Source organism: Carcharodon carcharias, chromosome 14, assembly GCF_017639515.1.
Source record: "Carcharodon carcharias isolate sCarCar2 chromosome 14, sCarCar2.pri, whole genome shotgun sequence".
NCBI classification, from domain to species: domain Eukaryota; kingdom Metazoa; phylum Chordata; class Chondrichthyes; order Lamniformes; family Lamnidae; genus Carcharodon; species Carcharodon carcharias.
The window spans coordinates 17,128,041-17,152,331 of record NC_054480.1 but is presented as its reverse complement, the minus strand read 5'-3'; the positions used below and the strand labels follow the sequence as shown (position 1 = coordinate 17,152,331).

General features: G+C 44.5%; 1 protein-coding gene across 3 annotated transcripts in view; it reads left to right on the top strand.

Annotated features, from left to right (window-relative positions):
- The window catches only part of LOC121287003 (protein NDRG3-like), a 95,132-nt gene extending 73,970 nt beyond the window's left edge, over positions 1-21,162 (top strand). Inside the window, exons 12-17 of one of the 3 annotated variants that reach the window (XM_041204417.1) lie at positions 959-1,010; positions 3,738-3,785; positions 4,515-4,550; positions 6,244-6,295; positions 8,847-8,861; positions 19,219-21,162. In XM_041204417.1, coding sequence (XP_041060351.1) covers positions 959-1,010; positions 3,738-3,785; positions 4,515-4,550; positions 6,244-6,295; positions 8,847-8,861; positions 19,219-19,388 — 373 coding nt within the window. In that variant the 3' untranslated portion in view covers positions 19,389-21,162. Of the gene's footprint in view, positions 1-958; positions 1,011-3,737; positions 3,786-4,514; positions 4,551-6,243; positions 6,296-8,846; positions 8,862-16,292; positions 16,310-19,218 lie in introns of those variants that run through there. The other 2 variants (XM_041204419.1, XM_041204418.1) reach the window with 2 other exon arrangements.
- Positions 21,163-24,291: the final 3,129 nt, after the last annotated feature.

The following is a 24,291-nucleotide window of genomic DNA, read 5'->3' as shown; positions in this document are numbered from 1 at the left end:
CCTTCCCCAGCCCCTGCTCCACTTTTGGTAGTCGGCTACCTTGGCCTCACGCTCCAGAATCCCCTCTGCGTGGTCTGACTGACTGTGAGGTGTCTTGGGACATTTCACAATGTTTTAAGGGCATTATAGGAGTGCAAGTTACTATTGTTAACGGGGGAAAGCAAGATCTGTAACATTAGTGACATTTCTCAATCCACCCCTTTTGGAGCATCTGAAATAATATGAAACAAAGGTGACTGACACACAAGCTTGATAAACAGCCGCACTTATGAAAGAACCTCCATAGATCAGTTTGCAGTGCACAATGACAGCTGTGTACCCATTGTTTTCCATTTGCAAAGGGTGGCTGGTTAATGTTTATGTAATAACACTCTATTGGCATTCAAGTCTTTAGCAGTGTGACAGATTTCCAACCCGCATGATTATAGGCTAAATTCTCCCTGTTTTCTGCATGATTGTCACATCTCTTCAACATTGCTCACCTCTGCCCTCCCTCACCCTCACCAGTCACTGAGCCCCTCGACCATACCTTCGTCGTCTCAATGCCTGAGCTGTCCAGTGCCTGATCTCTGCCAGCCTCCTGAGTTCTGTTATCCACAAAACTTCAATTCATTCAGAGCTTGACTGCCAGCGCCCTATCCTGTCCTGATTCTTGCTTCTCTCGGACCCCTGTCCTCACCAGCCTCCATTGGCTCCCCCTTCCCCAGTGCATTGAATTCCTACAAATTACCATCAGAATGTACCCTTTGACCCTTCACACCCACTTTGGAAAACTCCCATAGCCCTTATTGAAGTCTCAGCGATTCTTTGTTTTCCCTGTGTTTCATGCTAACCTCCTGGCCCGCAATTTAATTTTTGAATGTTCAAACTGAGAGAAATTTTATGTTAGCTACTGTATTCACACTCATTAGGATGGAGTGAGCAGAGAGAGACTGAACCTTTCTTTCTTTTCTCTCAGGTGCCCTTCTTTGCTGGTTGTTGGTGACACCTCTCCTGCAGTGGAGGCAGTGGTAGGTGAATCAGCAGCTCATTTGATTATTTCTTGCCAGTCGGATCTGACATTTGTGACATCAATAAAAAGAAACTTTCTGTTTACTTCTTGCCATTCCCTCCCTTTTCAGCAAACTGGCGGGCCTGAGAGTGTGTCGGACTGCCGCCTTGTTTTGTTTTGATTCGTTTTGTTACTTTAAACATCAGAATACATGCAGTTGTAACAATGCAAGGTTTGGAATTTATTGAGACGCCACACTATACAAACCAATATTTGTACTCTGGTACATGACACTTCACGATTCCAGTGTGAGTATAGTGGATTACACAGCACTCTTGCACTCACCTTTGGTCCCTACATTCCATGCATGCTCTCACTAAATCACAATACATCAAAGATACATAAAAGTGACATCAGAGTAATAACACGGAACCAGCAAAATGCATTTAGCGCTTCTCAAACTTCTCTAATCATTGTTACCATGGTTATACTGCCCTCTTACCTTCATGGTTATAGTTCCCTTACCAACTCTTGTCACATGTTTATAGCAATAAAATGACCAGATTCCTGACCTGATAGACAAGCAGGTCAGCCTTTGATCTGCTGAGATATTTCTGCTTAAACCCATGCTCAGCAGAAAGCTATTTTAACTCATTGTGTGCTAGTTCTACAGATAGCCCAGAACATTGAGGTACTCTGGTAAAGTCTCGCTCCCCCATACACGTGTGTGTGTCTTTTTTAAATTAAAGTTTGGTGTACAGTAAACTCATTTGCATAGCAGTTCCATAGCTGAGAAGAAGGGTAGGCAACTTTCAGCATCGTTGTTGCTCGGAGTTTGGTCACACTTATTCTTTTCACCTGACAGCGTGGTTCTGGTCTCCGTCTTAGATATAGAAGCATTGGAGGAAGCGCAAACAAAGATTTGCCAGCATGATACCAGAACTGAGAAGTTACAGCAATCAGGAAAGACTGAACAGGCTGTGGCATTTTTCTCCGGAGAAAACAAAGAATTGACCTGACGAATTTTGTATTCTGTAAAATTTTGAATGGACTTGATAGGGTAGATGTAAAGAAAATGATTCCACTTAGGGTGGGAGCCCAAAAAGAGATCATCAATCTAAAATAGTGACTGTCTAATAAATCCAAAAAAGGAATTCAGGAGAAAAATCTTTAACCAGTGAGTAATTTGAATGTGGAATTAGCTACCACATGAAGTGGTTGAGGTGACTAATATTGACGGATTTAAGAGGAAGCTAGATAAGTACGGGGCGGGTGGGGTGGGGGAGAAGGATAGAAGGAAATGTTGATGTGGGGGGGAGGGGGAGATCGGGTAAGGTGGAAGGAGGTTTGTGTTGAGATTAAACACCAACATGAACCTGTTGGGAGTTTGGCCTCTTTCTGCACTGTAAAATCCTGGCACTTAGCATAGTGTGAATAAGGGGATTGGTGAGTAATGCAGGATGAACACATATTTGCGAGGGGGGATGGAGCCAAAGTGCAGCTAGACACTTCTGTCTTTAACTTGTGCATACGTGTGTAAAGAGCACACAGGCCAATGGCAATCTGAAAGCAAAATACTGTAGGTGCTGGAAATCTAACATCCGTCATTAATTAGCCATGGTGTATGGGTGGGCTTTAGGCATCTCTCTCTGAACATTGCCTCTGTCCTTCCTCCCTCTGTTCACCTTCTGATGTTCATCCACCCAGTCCTTCTCCGACCTGACCTCTTCTTTCCTGATTTTCGGCTGACGAGTTCTTAACCTTGTCTTGATTTTGGTGCCGCTTTCCTAATTTGTGAGGAAAACTGAACTGAAAATGCTGGAGAGGATTCAACAGGTCAGACAGCACCTTGGATCGAGAAACAGAGTTAACATTTCAGCTCGGTGACCTTTCATCTGAACTGGAAGAAGTTAGAGATGTAACAATTTCTTAGCAAATACAGAGGAAGGGAAAGGCGTTGGGCAGGTGTGGGTTGGGGGGGGGGGAGAAAGGAAAAGGAATATGTCAGCTGAGTGATGTATGGATGGCATCCAACATCAGCCTGCACTTCGAAAAGCAATTTGCAAAACCCCTGGTGTGAGACATGGCGCTGTCTGGGTGCGAGAGCTGGACTCTCAATAAGGCTGATGAGAAGAGGGTTACAGCTTTTGAAATGTGGCTCAGCTAAGGGTCCTTAGAATCAGCTGGAGAGAGCAAAGAACCAATGAATTTGTCCACAGGAAAATCCAAGTCCCAGCACCTCATGGGCTTTAAGGTGCGATATGGTGGAGTATCTATGTGAATGGTATGAGGTGGTAATGGGACAGAATAAAAGATGGGTCCAGGGACCCTGTAAATGGGAATGGTAGAACCACCACCACAATGTGCTGTCAACAAAAATGGAAGTAATGGTTATGGTCTAAAGTTGAAGTCAGTTTTGAGGCTGGAAGGCTGTAACGTGCCTAATCCAAAATATGAGGTGGTGTTTCTGACACATCTGGTATTATGTTGACTTGAAACTAGGGAAGCTGCATATTCTCTTCAGCAAAGGATCTATTATGATGTACAGTACAAACTTTGGAGGAGTCAATATTCCAGTCACCAACAAGTGGTGCGGTATTTTAAGTGCTGTTCATCTCTTGTATGGACTGCGCATATCTCTTATGGAGGATGTACAGTGTTTCCTTATGATGTGTAATTGTGGTGTCTTAACATGACTGCAGCTTGCCTGTTGCTAATGTTATCATGCTTTTCCATTTGACTCTAGGTGGAGTGCAATTCTAGGCTAAACCCAACCAACACAACATTGCTGAAGGTGAGATTTCCGTCCCCGAGACCAGCAGTGCTTTCTACCATGTTTGGTGTCTTAAAGCATTATGCAAATATGGACGAATCAAGATAATTAAAAGGGATCTTCCCTGTAATGGTAACATATCCATTGAACACCGATAGGTTTCGTTTGTAAAGTCCATTGTTAGTTGATCAATATTCAATGCATTCTACCATTTAATTCAATTTGGTGAACAACCCTACCCTGATTTAATGACGGGGGAAATGTCAGTGAGAAACCAGCTGAGGGAATTTGGAGCAGGCTTGTTTCCCTGAGGAATTCCTGCAAGTATGTCCTGCAGTGATTGGCCTCCAACAACCACAACCAGCTTCCTTCATGTCAGATAAGATTCCAGGCGTTGGGGAGTTTTCCCATTGACCTCAGTTTTGGAAGCACTTCTCTGTGGCATAGTCGATTGAATGCTTGCCTTGCCCGGATTAATACTCAGAATAGGTGAAACCTGTCAGTTTACCTATGACTCTGGGTGCTTCCTTTACATTTCTTTAAGTCTTGTGATAGGATTGTCCCCTGTTGAATTACCAAACAACTGGAGTATTCGTAATCATTTAAGGAAGTGGACTGTAATAGTAAATTAATAGTAACAGCCGACGCACACTGTCCAAGAGCTTGTCATGTATTGCTTCTGATCTGGAAAGGCGAAAATTAGGTTGTTCCTTGTACAGTAATGTATCTTCTCTTCCACTTCATTGGCAGATGGCAGATTGTGGAGGGCTTCCACAGGTTGTTCAGGTAAGTAAAGCTAATACTGTACTGGCCTTTTCTGAGAGAGCATGGGTCTATACTCTTTGTTGAAATCAGATTCTGATTGCCTGGAATGAATGTTCCTCGTTGCAGCCTCATTTGGGATGGACATCTATTTTGTAGCTGCAAATTGCTTTTGTCTTCTAGCATTTCTGCTGTTCGCACTGCTCCTAAACACTTACATTTCAATGTTTGCGAGTAAGACACTTAAAAGTGTTAAACGTGAGTCAGTGCAGCTTGATGTGTACCATCCTGTGTTAAAACCAATGTTTCACCTCTCAAAAGTCTGTTTGTTTTTCTTTTAATTGTTTTCTTCCCATTTGTTTTTCCTGACGCATTGACTGGCAATGCGGCATAATTGAATCTCACCTGTGTGACTGATGGAATGCAGTTATACCTCACCCACATGACTGATATTATATCCACGAGACTGATAATTAGGTTTTATTAGCCATGTGACTAATGTACTTAAGTTATATCTTGCTCAATGTGATGTACAATGGGTTCTTCTTAAGGGCTATGTATCAGATGAGTTCTGCACATCTTGGCGATTGGCCCTAGAGTGGGGGAGGCTGAAGAGCTCAATGAGGAATCGTGTGTGAAGCAGGATGACCTGAAAGAGGGAGAAAGAAACCAAATCAGTACAGGAATAAGTGGCCAAACAGGGCTCATGTAGACTAGGGAATTTGAATTCCTTTTTTAGTAGGACCAAAGTAAGGTCTCACTCTCTCTATTGAAAACTCTCCCAAAATGTTGATCAGTCATTTGTTTGTGTTTGATTTGGAGTGGGATGTGGAGAGAGAGTTTTGTCCATTGAGACTCCCACAGTAAAGACCACCTTTAGATCTTGTTCCTAGCAGTTGATCAGAGATCCTTGTCTGCTAAGGGCTGTGAGCAAGATGCTGAAGGGCAAACACGCCTTACACTCCTCCTTCCCTGTGAGGAGATGCCTGCTTGCCACAGAGCACTGCCTCATACAGTCGCATAGCTGGGGTGTAAATTCGTAAGCACAAATCCATCTCTTCCTCCAACCCCCACACCAATGTAAGCTGCATGCACACAGTTGCACCACTACCTGGAAGATACCACGTGGGGTCTCGGTACCAGACCCCTTGAAGATACTTTGCGAGAAAAAATATAATGGTGCTACCACTGTAACTTCTTTATATTTGCAGTGCATGGGAAATGTATTTTAAGCGCATGGGCCCTTTAAATTTTTTGGCACGGTCAGACATGCACAGTAACTTAAATGGTCCGGCTTGCGTGAGAGCTTTTGGTTCTATGAACACACGGCTTCGAGGGAACATTGGGTATCATGCACTGAAATGAACAGGCTGCGCACGTTTAGAAGGGACTTTGCCCCACTTGCCTTATCAAACTAATAGCCTCTCGTTTTCCCTGCCATTTTTCTAGACAGTGCTCCTTGCCTCGACTTGGGCTGTTTCCTTCCCACGCAAGATGCCTGGTTAAGACAAGGGGAGCCCATGCTTTACTCTCAGCCCCAATACATAGAATCACAGTAATATGTGGTACAGAAGGAGGCCACTTGGCCCATTGTGTCTGTACTAGCATATTGTACATTAATGCAATGATGGTGCCTTGTTCATAATTTACCTCCTATTTAAAATGTGTTGGCAAAAATATGTATGCTTATTAATGATTGTCCGTGTTTACGCCCTAGCCTGGTAAGCTGACCGAAGCCTTCAAGTACTTTGTGCAGGGGATGGGTTACAGTAAGTATAAGCTCTTGAACCTCAGTTATTTAATGCTGTGTTATTCAGGGGTTTGTTTATCAAGCCCATATTTAGCTATTGTTTCATCAATGATGGAGAAAATGGCTTTTTAATCCTTGTTACTCCACAAAGGTGTTTGGCATGATGTAAGAGTTCCAGACCAGATGGACACCATAATTGGTGGAGTTGGGTTCTCTTTCACAGAATTGGAAAGTGAAGTCTCATTTAGCTTGACCAACGCAGAAAGCATTTTTCCATGGCTTTCTTGGTATTACGCAGCAGGTTACACAGATAAAGGCTGAGACTCTAGTTGCCGGTGTGCCCTCATGCAGGATCCAGTTGGAAACTCCTGCAGTGTTTTTCATAGTAACCTGTCCACAGGTAACTTTTTAGGTATATTCAAGACTAAGCTCACCCCCATAAGTATTTCTATTGGAACTATTTTGTGCATTGCTAGTGCGACATGATTTGTTAAATTGATTTAATGATAGCCTTGCTGGCCTGTAAATGATAGACATTGAGGTTCCCATTTAATCTGTGTCACCGCTGAAGCACTTCAACAAGTAATTGCTCGGAATTAGAAAAGATTTACTGCGCAGAATCAGGCATTTCAGCCCAACTGGTCTAGCCAGTGCTTATGCACCACACAAACCTCCATCCACTCCTCTTCATCTGACTATATCAGCATAACCTTCTACGGTATTCCTTTCTCCCTCATATACTTATCTAGCTTCCTTTTAGAGGCACCTATGTTCTTTGCTTCAACCATTCATGGTAGCGAGTTCCACATTCTAACCATTGTGAGTAAAGACATTTCTCCTGAATTCCTTATTGGATTTATTAGTGACTAGCCCCTAGTTTTGTACCCCGCCCCCCACCGTGGAAGCATGGTCTCTATGTCTGGCCTATCAATCCTTTTGTAATTTTAAAGACCTCCATTAGGTTTTTGTTTGTTTTGTACCTTCGCACACTTTTTCCTCTTTGGGGAATAGCGGGGAAGTGTCAGAAGGATTAGCAGGCTGATTATCAACCATTGAACCGCGACATGAATAATCCTCCTGTGGTCAGAGACTCCTGAAGTGGGACTTGAACACCGAGCTACTGACTCCAGAGGCAGAGGTGGCACCTACTGAGCCACACAGCCGTCTACCTCTATCTGGTCACCCCTCAGGATTCCTTTTCTAGAGAAATGAGCCCCAGCCTGTTCACACTTTCCTGATAGCCCTCTCAGTTCTGCCCTTGTAAATGTGTTTTTTTTTTTCGCACTCTCTCCAGTGCTTTTATATCCATCATGATTAATGCACATCATGAAAAACAGAGTTTCCTGAGGTGCACTCTTTGCACCTCTTGCTGTGCTGGGTCATGGAATCACAATTGAAATAACCTTCAGTATCTCTTCCAGCACCACAAACTGTCTTTCCATCCAATTTGCACTTCAGCTTTTTCTATAGAAATTCCTAGTTAGTCATACCTTGGGGGTACTGTGAGCAGTTTTAGACACCACACCGTAGGAAGGATATGTTGTTCTTGGATGGAGTGCAGCGTAGGTTTACCAGAGTGATACCTGGATTTCGAGGGTTAAATTATGAGGAACTAGGGTTGTATTCCCTGGAATTTAAGAAAGTTCAGGGTGATATTGATTGAAGTTTTCAATATATTAGGGGAAGCAGGTAGGGTAGATAGAGGGAAACTATTTCCAATTGTTGAGCCAAGAACAAGGGGATGTGACTTTAAAAATTAGAAACAGGCATTTCGGGAGTGAAATTAGAAAACACGTTTTTTCTGCAAGTGGCAATTAATGCGATATCAATTGTTAACAAAAGTCTTTCAGCCTCAGATTTTAAATTCACCGAAGAAACTAAGGGATAGAGAGCAAAGTTATGTCACAGATCAGCCATGATCTCATTGGTTGTCATGTCGGAATAGGCTCGATGGGCTAAATGGGCCTCTCCTCTTCCTATGTTCCTATATCCCTCGTTACCGCCCCAATTAAGTTTGTAATTTGTGTTCGTTAGTTCCTTCTGTTTATTCACTTTGTGTTTCAATTTAGATGTCAAAATGTCAAGAATTCTGAATGGTGAACTTTATCACAGGGGTGTTGTTGCGTGGAACCAGTGTTGTACACGGGCCGACCCACCTTTCTTTCTCCCTCTAGCTGAGGAGCTCTGAAACTTGCTGCTGTTTTATTGTAGCATTTTTGCCTTGATGGGGGATGGAGGGGAACTTCTTAAATGAAGTGCTGCAAAAAAACTCAGCGGGCTGGCAGCATCTGTAGAGAGAGAGAAAGAGAGAAACTGAGTTGACGTTTCGAGCCCAATGCGACTTCTTCAGAGCTGAAGAGAGGGAGAACAGGTTTAGGGTTAGGGCCCTTAAAACCTCTTAAATGTCAGCTTTCATCAGGTGTTTCTGTAATGGCTGTGACACCAGGGGGAGAATCCAGCCTCCAATAGTGTGTAAGTATTGCATTAAAGTTCAGGTCGCAACTGTGCAGTGTTACAACCCAGCAAGGTGAGGTGGTGAACTAACTGTCCCATTACTGTCTTGTTTGCAGTGTTTCACAGTCATTGTAAGTATTTGAAGTAACAGGTTGGAATGTCTGCATGCTCTTGGGATTGGGGCCTCTGATTCAATGCTTCTGTTTTAACGGAAACAGCCCTAGGGTTTCCTTTTGAGGGGAAAGCAAAAAAAAAAAAAAAATTCCCGTATCAACCGGATAGAAAACCTCGAATTTGCATTTTGGGAATAATGTCCCAGCTGCCGACAGCTTTTGATCCTCTCGTCACTTTAAAAAGAAACACTAATTATCTAACACCAATTTAAAATCCGATTGATAATTGCTTCCAGTCCAATTCATAGTCCGTGACTTGTGGTACATTTCCAACGCTTGAATTCATTTTATTTTCGGGTGTATTGGGTCCTTAATAACACACCCGCTTTGCAAAATCTCACCTGTGATATTCCCGAGAGGCTCTCTAAAAGTTACTTACCTTTTTTTTGATTCTGAGGTAAAACCCTTCTTCACGGGTGGAAGCCATTCAGCCCATCCTCCCTCTGCCAGCACTTTGAAAAAGCCGTCCAATTAAGTCCTGTAGCACTGCAAGTTTTTCCTTTTTTTTTAAAATAAAAATCCAATTCCATTTATCCCCATCCGGATGAAGAATTTGATGTTGAATCATCTATAAGTTTGCTTAGCCTACAGTATAACATTAATATTTGAATTTGCATTTTATTTGCACATGGCTCCTTTGATCAGTGTTTCTGCTGAAGGACTGTTTTACCTACACCTCATGAGCGTTAATTTTTTTTTTGAAACACGTGCTCAAGCACAATTCTCTTGACCCCCCCCCCCACCCACCCACCCACCCACCCATTTCACCTGCATCACAGGTGGGATAAGAAGCTCATCGTGCAGTGAGGTGCAGGCACAAACCTCATCCGAACTCTCTATACTGGGACGTCCAGCTTCATCTGCTGGGAGCTCCACAAATGGCCTGGACCCCAGGGAAAGGGCACCTTGACCAGCTTGTGGTTGCTATCCAGCGACCCTGCTGATGCTTAGACGCTAGGGCGAGGGCCAGGCTCGGCTTGGCTGTGATGCCTCTTGTAGTCGAATAGTTTCCCGGGACTTCACAGTCTGGAATCGTACCCATGTAATGAGAAAAAAATTTTAAAGGTAGCTGGGATCAGTAGCCCCATATAATCCAGCAATGAGCCTACAAATTTAAAAGGGCATTTCTGTAAATTGTCTTGGGGGAGATTAATGCAAAGAGAATTAAAGACTGTTAAGATAGGATTACCACCCTCTCTGTGCCAAGTTTCTCTAACAATCCAATCACATTCTGAATATGAATTACTTAAATCCCCATCCCATGATATTAGAAATCAGTTCCTTTGGTAGTTTGCCTTGCTAATGAATATTTAAATTCAGACCCGCCTGTAACTAAGCCAGAGAAGTGAATTATAAAGCCGGTACCTTCTTGATACTGGAAAGGAACTCCCCAATGGAAACCCCAAGGCTTTTCCCCACTTTTGACCTTGTATGTTCCTAGCACTGGTCTCCGCAGTAGAAATAGAAGCAGCACCTGGAGGCAGAACATTGTGGAATGCCTGATGATGATGGCCTGGCATCGTTACTGAACCTGCAGTTTGTAGCATGTTACAGAGAGTACGCGGGTCACTTTGCACTCGCCCCACCCACCCCAGCTCTTGTGCTGTCTGACTGACAAAGGATCAGTGAACCATAAGCAAAGTGTAAACTGCAGCACTCATGACGGGGTGTTGGGTACACTCCCAATTCATTATCTCTGTCTGTCTGTGACTTCCCTCGGATGTTTAATGTAATGGCTTTGTGAGGTGGGGTAGGGTATGGGGCGTTGGTCAAAAAAAAGAATGAATTTCTTCCCACTCTCATTGCTTACACCTCTCGCCAGCGACCAACATTCACAGTCTATATTCACCAAGGCCACTGTATGGGAACATGTTACAAAGTGGAAATGAGCATGTGTACTTCTGTGATATTCTCTTTCGTTAATCCACCTGCCTAACGTATCTTATTTAGAATTTTGTTTCAACTTGGATTTTTGTTTACTGCTCTCTTTTGAATGTTCCCCTAATGTCCAGTGGAACTCCCCGTGTAGTTTCCATTTGTACTCTGGCAGCAATGAAAGTGTCCTGGGATTTCCCTACCACCACCACCACCAACCCGCCGCCGCCGCCCCCCCCCCCCCCACCCGTTCAATTGAAATTGTTAAAAAAAAAATGGTCCCAGAACCACGGTGAGTAGATGGAGTTGAGGTACAGGTCAGCTACAATTTAATTCAATGGTGGGAACAGGCTTGAGGGGCCGAATGGCCTACTTCAGTTCCTGATGGTGGAGTGACGTCCTCCATAAGGTTTTCTGTCATTACTCCTGCTCATGCCTTCATTTCACTAGCCTCCTGAGTTGCCACATTCTGTGGAAGGGTGTTTAAAATACTTTAATGCACCATGCAGCGTGAGAGGTTCCCATACCTCTGCTCAACACGTGGCAGATGGCTCCCCTGGAGTCCTGCAGATCTTTCCCCCTCTCTCCCTGCCTGTGGGGACTCCAGCAGCATTGGAAACGCCATGGGGAAACCCCAAAGGAATTCGCCAAATCCTTCAGGCCGGTGGGGGGGGGGATGTGGAGTAGGATGGCAGCCAGTCGAACGGATTGGCTCATTGAATTCTCGCCCAGCCAATTCTCCCAGTGTTATTGAAAGGGGAAAGAGGGCAGAGTGGAGATTCGGGTCAGGAGGAGGGGTAGAGCGGAGATTCAGGCCAGCAGTTCTTGGGACTCTTACTGTGTAAGAGGAGCCCAGGAGGGTAACGCTATCACTCGATTGCTAAGGTCTCCACTGGGATGTAAAATATCGGCTCATTTAGAAGAAAAATCAACTTACACGACTGAAGCCATGAACTGCAGAGGATGGAATCCTCGTAACAGGAGCAATCTCACTTCCGTTTCAACCCAGTCAAGTTCCATTCACCCCCACACGCCCCCTCCCCCGCCCCCCCCCCAACCTCGGGGACATTTAAATACAAGAGGAGAGTTACACAGACAGGCAGAATTAATTCACTGGAGTTGCGCACTTCAGTGAGGAGTGAAACATCCTACTTTCGGCTGCCCTGGATTGTGCATGTCACCCAGCCCAAGCCTTTATTGTGGCTGACGGTGATTATTTCATTTGCTCGTTCTTTGAATTTCGAGGTCCGGAGTGGACAGCGCTTGTGCCTCGTGATGGATGGATGATGCTGAGTGTTTTTAACTTGTTTTGATTCCATTCACTTACTCCTTCACTGACCCTCACTTAAGTCCACCTGTAACTCAGTTTGAGTTGGTCTTGCTATCAGGCTTTTCATAGAGCAGTTGCACATGGATTACTCACCCACACACACACACCCTACCCATCCCCCACCCTATTAATCAAAGTTGTGGCAGGTTGCGTTCAAGAGACATCGGTGTATAAGGTTGGGGTGGAGTTCAAATCCCATGGATGTGCTGTGCACTTGCTTTGATCACTGGGAGCTGGTTCAAGTGAAGTGATTGATAACCTGAATGCAATTTGGTTGAAATCCAGTCACTTGCTGAATAGGAATTGAATGTGCTTTGAAAGAAGAGGACATCTTTGTTAGGTATCATAGAATCATAGAGCGATACAGCACTGGAAGAGGCCATTCAGCCCATTGTGCCTGCTATGGCCTGAATGGGGCTCCAGTTTTGCTCTTTGCTGGCGGCGAGTTCTCCTCTGCACCTCAGTTTGTCACCCCAGAATCAGGTCTGCACGTCATCCGGGATTTCAGCTCCTCACATATGGGAGGGTTTGAGGCAAACCTGAGAAATGTAACTTTTGGCCTTCAATGTCTAATGGGAGCTGAAGCAGGCTATCCTGAAATCGACTTTAGAAATACTTTGCCGCATACATCACCTACTGACTGCCTTGCAATGAGCAGACGTGCCCTTTGGTTGTCAGTGACTTGTGGAAAGAAATCACATTAACACAGCATCTTTACAGTGCAGAAGGAGGCCATTCGGCTGGTCAAGTCTGCACTGGCTCCCTGAAAGAACATTCCACCTAGTCCCCACTCCCCTTCTTTATCACCGTAACCTTGCACATTCTTTCTTCTCAGGTAGCAATCCAATTCCCTTTTGAAAACCTCGGTCAAACCTGCCTCTACCAGCTGCTCAGGCAGTTTGTTCCAGACTCCAACCACTCTCTGGGTGTGAAAATTTTTCCTCATATCATATTTACTCCTTTTGCCAATTATTTTGAATCTGTGCCCTCTAGTTCTTGATGTTCTCTTGAGTGGGAACAGTTTCTCCCTATTTACCCTCTCCATACCCCTCAGGATCTTGAATACCTCCATCAAGTCTCCTCTCAGCCTTTTCTCCAAGGAAAACATTCCCAACCTCTCCAATTTACCCTCATGGCTATAGTTCTTCATCCCAGGAATCATTCATGTGAACCACCTCTGTACTCTCTCCAATGCTTTCACATCCTTCCTCAAGTATGGTGCCCAGAACTGGACGCAGTATTCCAGATGAGGCCTAACTAGTGTATTATGCAAGTTCAACATGACCTCCTTACTCTTGTACTCAATGCCCTTATTAATAAAGCCTAAGATACTATATGCTTTATTAACTGCTCTCTCAACATGCCCTGCCATCTTCTATGACTTATGTACATTATGTACATCTCTGTTCCTGCACATCTTTTAGGGGTTTCCCTTTATTTTATCCAGTCTCACCATATCTTTCCTGCCAAAACAAATCACCTCACACTTCTCTGCACTGAACATCATCTGCCACTTGTCTGCCCAATCCACTAACATGCCTATGTCCTACTGAAGTTCAAGACTACCCTCATCACAGTTGACAACATTCCCAGTCTTTGTATCATCTGCAAATTTTGAAATTGTGCCCTGAACACCACAGTCTAAGTCATTAATATATATCAGGAAGAGCAAAGGTCCCAACACTGACCCCTGGGGAACTCCACTCATGTGAAGTTCTCGTGTATCTTCACATGTTAACGATGGGAAGTGCTGTGCCATTTGGCATCTCACACAATGCTGCTGGAAAGGTAAAAATGGCTTCAAGTACTGCACAATAAAACAAACCATGTGTGTTAACATTATATATAAAAATCCTCAAACTGGTCATCCTAACGCTAAGGGCCACCCCTGCTGTTCTTCCAAAAGTGAAATACTGCAGATGATGGAAATCTGAAATAAGAACAGAAAATGCTGGAGGTTCTCGGTGGGTCTGTGGAGAGAGGAAAACAAAGTTAACCTGTCAGGCCAATGACCTTTCATCAGAACCATTCACCACCTGCTATTCTTAACATCCTGCACATGATTGTGCAACCTCGTAAAATAAAATAGGAGAATTTGTGTTGCTCTCGCTTTTTCCAGAGGTGATGCAGTGACTTCTCTGCCTATTATGACAAATAGACCTGCCATTTTGTTGCCTGAGATTTGCTGATGTGCATGTATTCTGTCTAAACTGTGTTCAGATGCAAACCACTCAAGCTTTACCTGTACTTTATATATGATATCAGTTGGAGCACATGTTACACTCTCTGCTTTCCTTGTTCTCTATATAATGACACGGGAGTATGTAAGCATGAAGCCAAGAGGAGTATGATCTGGTTTTAGTTCTCAGTTTTTAAAACAAAAAAAAAACCCCCTCCCTGTTGTGCAAGAAGCCTTGCACTCTGTCCTTGAGCTGAGAGCTCCCCTCGCCAGAGCGGCAAAGCCCCCAGTCTTTGCATTGCAGTAAGCGAAGCTGTGACAGCAGATGCTGATGGGCATGTGGCCTTTCGGCCAAGGAAGACCGGCGACCTCCAGCAGCAAAATCAGAATGGTAATGGAGAGGACTGGAAAACTGTCTATGTTAAATAACATGTGCTATAGGGGGCAGTGCACTCCCAGGGGTTTTGAGAGCGTGCATGCGTCATGCTTGCAGTGTTATTCTCTGACCAGCGTCCCCCACCCAAAAATAAAACACTTCCCCTTGTCCACCACCACACACCGCCCCCCCCCCCAAGCCCCCACCTCTGTGTGTTACAGCCTTTGCAGCATACTCCCAGCTGTCTGCCATTGTGTACTGTCTGTAATGTGCATTGTATTACAATAATAACCTGGTTCTTTTCCTGTGTGTTGCCCTCACCTGCTTACAGTCCCTTCCGTCCAACTCAGCCACCTGCACAGTGAAACAGGTAGCTCTATGTGCATTCAATGTTTCCCTCGTGCTTTAGTGTTTCCACAATTCACCTTCTCTTTTTGTATTGATGCTTATATATGGTTCTATCCTGTGGTTCTCTGAATAAGTTAGTGACAAGATTATCCAGAGCGCGCACAAATTATTATGCTTGTACAGTCCACACTTCTTAATTCAAAGTTGGTTAATTAAACACATCTAATGACTAAATTCCTATTTTTAGGCATTATTGCTTTGCTGCATTCACACAGTTAAATAATTATGTTTTAACACAACCAATGACTTTGAATGAGAAGGAGTAGACTTTTGTGTCCCACTTAGATTGATTGAATGGTTTGCAAATAAGTTTAGGCTCAATTGCTGATAAGTACTTGTGGCTGGGTTTTTATTTATTTTTATTTCCGTTGCATTTTGTGACATTTGATTGCAGTTTTGAGCTTATTCCCAAAGATTATGGGAAACCTGTCCAGCTTGGGACTCGCATTGGCAGAGTCGGGATGAACACCAATTAGAATACAGAACAATCCCAAATCAGCCAGTTCATACAGGCGTGGTACCTTAAGTAACCCTTTCCGTGAATAAAAATAAAAACCCCAAGTAATTTCACAGATTTTTTTGTTTTTAAAAAGAGGGGAAGGATTGGATGATGAGCCAGAGAAACACAGGTTGGGAGAGGCAGCCAGAAACTTAGCCAAAGAGATGGGTTTTTGATGGGAGGCAGAGGGGGCTAATGCTGAGTTTTTGGCCTGGGCCCTGTATAATGTAAACAACAGCAGGTGAATGGCCCTCTCCTGAGTGAGGAGTGGTAGGTATAAGAACTTCTGTGGTGGTTCAGGGAGTCTGAAACTGAATTTTTTGGTAAGTAGGCAATCGCAAAGGGAAAATCCCACCACAATGTCCTTGCAACACCCCAACGAGGGGCACTGGATGAAGAAAGACGCGTCTGATAACGGGAGTGTGAAGAAAGTAGATTAAAATTGTGGATAAACTACCCGTGAAATCTAAAATTCGTACGCTTCCCGGCTTCAAGCCGGACTGACTGATGTGAATTCTATCCCATTGCTGCGTTTCGTTAGTTTGTTTGGACGCGGCTCCTCTTGCATGCACACTTCCCTTTTCACTGCGATAACATTTTGTGACACGCTTCCTGATTTTGTGCGTGTGTGTGTGTGTGTGTGTGTGTGTGTGTGTGTGTGTGGTTGAGCATTTGCATCGAACATCTCGGGAACCTCTGCTCTTTCTCCCACCTCAATCCAGGATGCTTCCTGCACATGAATGAAGTTGGGGCTTGCACATCCAAACAGACCATATTTTCCAGACGTTTCTCTGGTGACCTCCACTGCCTCGTTGGGCTGTGGGTTCGAGGTAACCTTGGTAGACCTCGAGGTAAAATGCTTTAGTTTACCTCGGATAGGCAAGTAAGTGCCAGCCTTGGCTCATCGATAGCACACTCTCCTCAGAGTTAGAAGATTCTGATGGGTTAAACCAAAGACCCATCTTCCCTTCATGTCAATGTAAACGATACCATAGTACCATTGGAAGAAGAGCAAGAGAGGCAGTTATATGGCACCTTTAGCATAGTAAAAACTCCCCAGATGCTTCACTGAAGTGTGATCAAACCAGATTTCTCACGAGGCCATGCCATGAAATATTTGGACAGCTGGAAGAAGTGGTTTTAATGAGCGTCTTAATAGGTGAGAAAGGGGCAGCATAGTTTGGGGAGGGAATTCCTGAGTTTGGAACCTAGGCAGCTGAAGACATAGTGGTTGGGGGGGGGGTGGGGGTTGCAATGAAAATCGAGGATGCAAAAGGGGCCAAAATCAAACAAGCTGAGGATTGTAGGTCTGGAGGAGATGACGGAGATAGGGTGTGGGTGAGTCCCTGGAGGGATTTGAAAACCAGTGACAATTTGGAGATCCAGGCATTGATGGACTGAGAGCCAATGTGGGTCAGCATTGGAATAGTCAACACCTAGAATTAACACAGACGTGGTTGAGGATTTGAGCGGCAAATGAGTTGAGGCAGGACTGGGAGATGAGTGATGTTACAGAGGTGGAAGCCCTAAACAGCCATGAGATGTCTACATTCCCCTGCTCAGCTCCCAAGAAGACGTGGGTTGATGATGAGATGATGGTTTTGTTCCTTTGTTCCTATTCCTGTAAGTTTTTAGAGAAGAAATAGAGGGATATGGTAGGTGTAGGTGCACGTGCACCAGTGTGAGGGAGGAGTGTTAGCTTGTAGCTAATCAGAGGTTTGTTCAAGAGTAGCCTTTGAGAAAAAGTGAGGTGTAGACCGTGGAGAAATGGGCAACCTGAAAAGGAGGGGGAAGGGTTTCAGAGCAGGATTGACTTGTAACCCTCTGAAATTTTCAGCCTCTTCGTTGCAATGCAAATCCTGGAGCTTTCTGGGAATCACTGCCCTCCCTGGTGCTAAAGTGCAGCCCCATTTCGTGGTTGTCCACGATACAGAGAATGAACTGGCAAAACATACAGGAGACCTTTCAGTTTGTTGCCCTTCTATATCAGGCTTGTGCGAAGTGTGAGGTAAAATATGGTCTGTCGCCGAACCCCCGACTTTCATTGCAAGGTTGACATACTCTGTTGATGCAGTGCATCATGGGAATGTGCGCTCTCCACAGCAACAGCAGCAGTTTGCAGGCAGAGTGCAATCCAATGATGCAGTGGGGCTTTCCGTGTGCAGTAGAATTGCGATCTTTTCACTGAAGTTCCATGCAGACCTTGCAAGTTTACTAGTGGAAGTTTCCTGGAGAAACCATGTTCACAGTGAGATGGAGGAAAATTATATGTATGCATTCCTTTTGGGTTTTTTTTTTTTGAAACAAAAAACAGAAATCCCACCTTCCAGCAGTAGTGTCTACGCTGTTCAATCCGCAGTCTGTTTTGATTTAGTCGTTCTGAAGCCGGGCGGCATTGGCTCTTGGCTCTCTGCTCTCCCTTAGCTGCCTCAAGTCAAAAGGGCTTTGGGTAAAAAGAGAGGAATTGCAGAATTGTAACAAAATGTAAAAGGCAAATGTTGGAAAGGTCTGTCAGCATGTATAAAAAGAAAAAGCAGGTGAATCCTCCTATGTAGAATTCTTCATCAGTATCCTCTCTGTATGGAATCAACTTATATCCATGTAGCACCTTTAACCTAGTGAAACATCTCAACCTAGTTCGCAGATGCTTGATTGGACAAAAAGTGACATTGAGCCACAGAAGGGGACATTAGGACTGGTAATCAAATGTTTGGACAAGTAAGTAGGTTTCCGATAGCATCTAAAAGGATGAGAGCAGGGTGGGTTTGCAGAGGGAATTCCAGATTGAGATAGCTGAAGGCACAGCCGCCAACATTGGAACAAAGAAAGCAGGGGATGCACAGTGGAGAGGCCAGAGGGTTGGGGGAGGTTACTGAGATGGAAGGGGGTGAGGCCAGGGAGGGATTGGTACACGTTTAAAGATTATTTATTTGAACTAGTCCACGTTATATTTACTATTGGCTCCATGTGTTTTGCTACTGAGCCATGCAGGACAAGAAAGTCCATGGTTTGTCTCTGAGCTGGGTTAGCCAGCCTTGACGTTGCTGTTTGTGTGTCTCTGATCTAAAGGAGGAAATAAAATCAGCCAGGATTCCGATTGCTGATTGACATCTAGTTCCCCTCCTTTTAAAGTGCATATGGATGGATAATGGGTATAAGGGGTGGATTGAACTGGGTTGTGAAACCTCCCCAAGGGTGACAAAATTGTGGGATTTTTTTTTTTTGAAGTGCCGTTAACAACCAAATCAGCTGCCTCAGTTGAACTGGAGTGAGGGGAATCATTGAAGAATATTTGCTTTTTCAGGGTGTTTCCTAATGTGTCAGAGGAAAGCTAGGCTGGTTTGAGATGGGAGCGATGGAGGAGGTCAGGTGCTTTCAGAGTGATGGAGGAGGGAGGGCGCTTCCTATCAATAGAGCGATTTAGCTTCAGAACAGGGATGTAACTTGACAAATCCATATCTGGACTTTTTGGTAGCTCTTTCCATCCCAGTATATGATTCAATTTTTCAGACGTTCTCCCCAGGAAACACACTTGTAAGCAGAACTGATTTAAGATGACTGATGTACATTTGCCTTCTAATTGTTATTTGTGTGTGTGTGCGCTTTTCTCCCCACCCCCGCCCCCCACCTTCCTTCTGCCCATCCCAGTGCCAGCAGCCGGTATGACCAGACTAACCCGGGCCCGCACCACCTCCACCTCAAGCGTGGGATCTGGAGATGCCGCCCGCAATCAGTCGCCTGCCAACAACCAGGCTGAAGTCATCGGGAACAGTGAAGCAGCCCAGGGAAGACCTCAAACCATGGAGGTCTCCTGTTAAAACCAGCAACTTCAGTCGTTTATTTATTTGTCTTTTCTTTTCCTGATTCAAGAGGTCGTCAACGTGGCTGAGTCGCAGCCTTAAAAGAAAATGGGAGAAACCCAACAAGGGAGAGCAAGTTTCCTTGTTTAATTGTGTCTCTTTAGTGCATGCCTGACTCAGTGGTTGATGCTCTCATACAGTAGATGATGTTTTCATTTTTCTGGAATTTTCATGTTTTAGCGGTACTTGAATGCGCAATGTTACGTTCCCTAATTCCGTGTGTGTTAACCAAAGCAACTCGTTTTCCCTGGATTTAAAGGGGCAGTGCCAGAGTTCTCTCCCCTCCCAACCCCCATGGCTATAACTAAGGGAACAAGCCAACAGGATAAAAGCAAAATGCTGAGGATGCTGGAAATCTGAAATAAAAACAAGATGCTGGAGAAACTCAGCAGGTCAGGCAGTGTCTGTGAGGTGAGAGAAAGAGTTAATGTTTCAGATTGATGGTCTTTCATCAGAACTATTCGTGGCCTCGAAATATTAACTGTCTCTCTCTCCGCAAATTCGGCCAGACCCGTTTGTGTATCTTTAGCACATTCTTCAGGGCAGGCAGCCAGCCGTTTTATTTTTAATTCTACAATAAGGTTCTTTTCCTAGCTTTTCAGAAGATTTTTTTTTCTCTCCCCGGGTCGGAAGATTGAGTCTGGATCCCAAGACAGGTTTGAATTCCGAACCTAAATTGACACTGCAGCCAAGACTCCCAAGTGAGTGAATCCACAGTGAGAGGCACTGGCGTCCTTTGGGTGAGACCTTTGAAGCCGAGGTCTCATCCTGTTCCCGTGCAGGTTGTGAAAAGATCCTTCAGGAATGCCCAGCAAGTCCTGGTGTTCCTAGCTCGCCTTGCCTCAGGCAACACCAACAGAAATCTGATTGCTGTTTGTGTTGGGGGAGGTGGGGGGGGGGGGGAGGGTGCTTTCTGCTGCGGAATGGGAACCAGAAAAGTTGCTGATGCACTTTGAGATCCCATTTATTATTTGCCATTGCAAGGACAGATATAGAACCCCTGCATTGTTCGGCATTGCCAGTAGGCTGGCTGGAATGCAACATGATGCAAAACCACCATCCCCGCCCCCCCTCGATGTTTAGAGCTGCATTTCTGAGTTGGAATGAGCTACATCGGAGTGTGTTGGTTATTTTTGTGTTTGTTTGGCGCAACACTCTGTCCACCTGACCGAAGCCTGTGGTTACAGCCTGGTCACAGTTTGATGCCATGGTAGGATACTGTTATTGGGAACAGCTTTAGACTGTTCTTAGGTTTTCCCATTTACGCCTTTGTATTCCCCTCCCTTCCCTCCAATTGTAAATGCCCCTTTAAATGCTAAATTCTAATTCATTTGCCCTCTGCTTCTTCCTGCACCTTCTCTCGCTTTCTGCGTAGGAGATTTTGAGTTTGATTTTTTTTTTTGTTTTTGCCTTGTCGCTCACAATACAGTGAGATGACTGCAGCAGGTGCAAGTCAGGACCCCACTCCCCATGTGATCAGTGTCTGTGTTCATCTCTTGTGCAGCTTTTATTTGTGTTTGTTTTCCACATGGCTGAAGCGCTAGCTTGAAAAGTTTTAAAAAAAAAATTAAAAACCTACAGGCACAAAAGCTAGTCGTGTAAGCTTGTAGTGTCTGTGTGCAGGTTTGTTGTAATAAATTACAGACATTTGACACTGTAGCTGTCTTTCGGAGACCCAGAGGTGAGCAAAGTGGTGACTTTGAAATAAAGACAAAGCTCTGGCTAGAATTGACTCCTGTGTCCAGGCGTCCGTGTTTCTAAGCAGCGAGAATTCACCTATTGCATTTATTAAAATAGAAATATCTTGTGCGCAAATTGACTGCTACACTTGCCTGCAAAACAACAAAATGCTTCGTTCTTTGTGTGAGAATGATGCCATACAAATTCTTTCAATTGAATGCATGATGGGTGCAAAAGATAATCAAAAATGCTAATAGAATGCTAAACTTTATAATTGGGGAGGGGGTTGGATCACGAGGAGGAATTTCGCTCTAGCTATATAAAGTCCTGGTTAGATCACGTCTGTAGTTCTGGGCACTGCCTAGGAAGGATATGTCGGACTTGACATAGTGCCGCACAGATTAACCAAAATGTTACTAGAGCTCCGAGGGTTAGATTATGAGGAGAGATTACATAAACGAGGCTTGCAATCCTTAGAACGTAGATGGTTAAGTGGCGATTTGATTGAGGCATTTAGAATTTTAGAAAGGACTTGGTAGGATAGATGGAATTTTTTTTTTCTGGTGCAAGAGTGGAGCACGAGGGAAAATAGCCTTAAAATGAGAGCCAGACCGTTCAGGAAAGCTATTAGGAAACACTTAATACAGAAAGGGTGGTATATGTGTGAAGCTGTATCCCTTGAAATGCAGCAGGTGCTAGTTCAATTAATTTTTAATCTGAGATCGATGGACTTTTACTATCCCAGGGTTTCAAAGGACATGGCATCAAGGAAAGTGGATAGAGCTAAAGTACAAATCAGCTATAATAAAAATACCTGGAAAAACTTAGCAGGTCTGGCAGCAGCTGCTGAGAGGAACACAGTTAACGTTTCGAGTCCGTATGACTCTTCAACAGAACTAAGTAAAAATAGAAAAGAGGTGAAATATAAGCTGGATTAAGGGGTGGTGGGACAGGTAGAGCTGGATAGAGGGCCAGTGGTAGGTGGAGATAACCAAAATATGTCATAGACAAAAGGACAAAGAGGTGTTGAAGGAGGTGATATTATCTAAGTAATGTGCTCATTAAGGGTAGAAAGCAGGACAAGCAAGGTATAGATAGTCCTACTGGGGGTGGGGTGAAGGAATCGAAATAGGCTAAAAGGTGGAGATAAAAGAATGGATGGAAATACATTTAAAAATAATGGAAATAGGTGGGAAAAGAAAAATCTATATAAATTATTGGAAAAAAGAAAAAAGCGGGGATCGGAAAGGGGGTGGGGATGGAGGAGAGAGGTCGTGATCTAATATGGTTGAACTCAATATTCAGTCCGGAAGGCTGTAAAGTGCCTAGTCGGAAGATGAGTTGCTGTTCCTCCAGTTTGTGTTGAGCTTCACTGGAGCAATGCAGCAGGCCAAGGACAGACGTTGGCATGAGAGCAGGGTGGAGTGTTGAAATGGCAAGCGACAGGGAGGTCTGGGTCATACTTGCGGACAGACCGAAGGTGTTCTGCAAAGCGGTCACCCAGTCTGAGTTTGGTCTCTCCAATGTAGAGGAAACTGCATTGGGAGCAACGAATGCAGTAGACTAAATTGAGGGAAGTGCAAGTGAAATGCTGCTTCACTTGAAAGGCTTTATTAGCTCTAGACTTGCCTATTGCAAAGCACTTCTGGCTGGCCTCCCACATTCAACCCCCCAAAAGCATGAGATCATCCAAAACTGCTGCCTGTATCCAAACCCATGCTAAGTCCCGTTTACTCATCACCCCTGCCCTCACTGACCTAGGTTGGCTCCCAGACAAGCAACACCTCAATTAAAAATGTCATCCTTTTTTTCAAATCCTTCCACGGCCCCGACACTCGCTACCTCTGTGATCTGTTCCGGCCTGGGGAAATATCTGCTCATTTCATTCTGGCCTCTTGAGCATCCCCCATTTTAATTGCCCCCCACCCCCCTCCCAGATATAACCAGCACTTTTCCACCTGTCTTAGTGAGACATTAGACCATGGAATCACTTTGGGGTACAATTTTGTGCAGATCGCACAGTATTGTTGTCAGAACAGGCAGGTGTGCTTCCGGACATTTGGAAACACGATACTTATCCACGTGTTTAAAATTAAAAGCCACCAGTTAATGGGGAAACATAGTCTAACCAAAGTTGTAAGGTCACTGAGTATTGGACAATGCAAGACATCTGCAATCCCAACAGGAGCTTCAATGGCCACCTACTTTTCTCATTTTATTCCTTCCTCCTGCTCCACTCCCCATGCTCTTGACTGCATGTCATTCTCCAACTAGATGACTATCACTCCAAAGGCTCTGCTAAAGTGATTGGAGGAAATCCTCCCAGTGTTTTCTCAGTGAAGCCCTTCTTCCCTGCGGGTCCCATTCCGAAATATTCTCTGGACAAAGGCTTTGGAGCCCTCTTGTGTTCATTAATTAGTTGGTGCTGCCAAAAGATGGCGCCGTTGTGTGGATACTGCAATAACAAGTTGCAATTGGAAGGTACCTTCAATGGGGTAAAATGTCCCAAAGTGCTTCGACAGCAGGCATTAGCAAACCAAATTTACCCTGAGCTGCATAAGGTGATATTAGGACAGTTGACTGAAAACTTTGTCAAAGAGGTAGGTCATAAGTATCTTAAAGGAGGAAAATGAGGTAGAGGGGTGGAGAGGTGTAGGAAGGGAATGCCAGAGCTTGGGGCCTAGGCAACTGAAGGCACAGTCACCAATGGTGGAGCAATTATGACTGGGGATGCACACAAGGCCAGAGTTAGAGGAGCATAAAGATCTCCGAGGGCTGTGGGGCTGGAAGAGATTACAGAGATAGGGAGGGCAAAGGTCATGGATGAACTGACAACAAGAATGCGAATTTTAGAATCAAGACGTTGCTGACTGGGAGGCAAAGTAGGTCAGCAAGCACAGGTATGATTGAGCATCTAAATGTAGGAAAGAGAGAGAGAGATATGCAGAGGTTTCAAGAGGAAATACCCAGAGCTTAGGGCCTGGGCAGATGAATGCATAGTCTTTAATGGTGGAGGCGATGGCATAGTGTTGTTGCTGAACTGGTAATCCAGAGATCCAGGGTAATGCTCTTGGGACCCAGGTTCAAATCCCACCACGACAGATGGTGAAACCCAAATGCAATAGATGTCTGGAATGAAAAGTCTAATGACCATGAAATCACTGTTGATTGTTATGAAAAC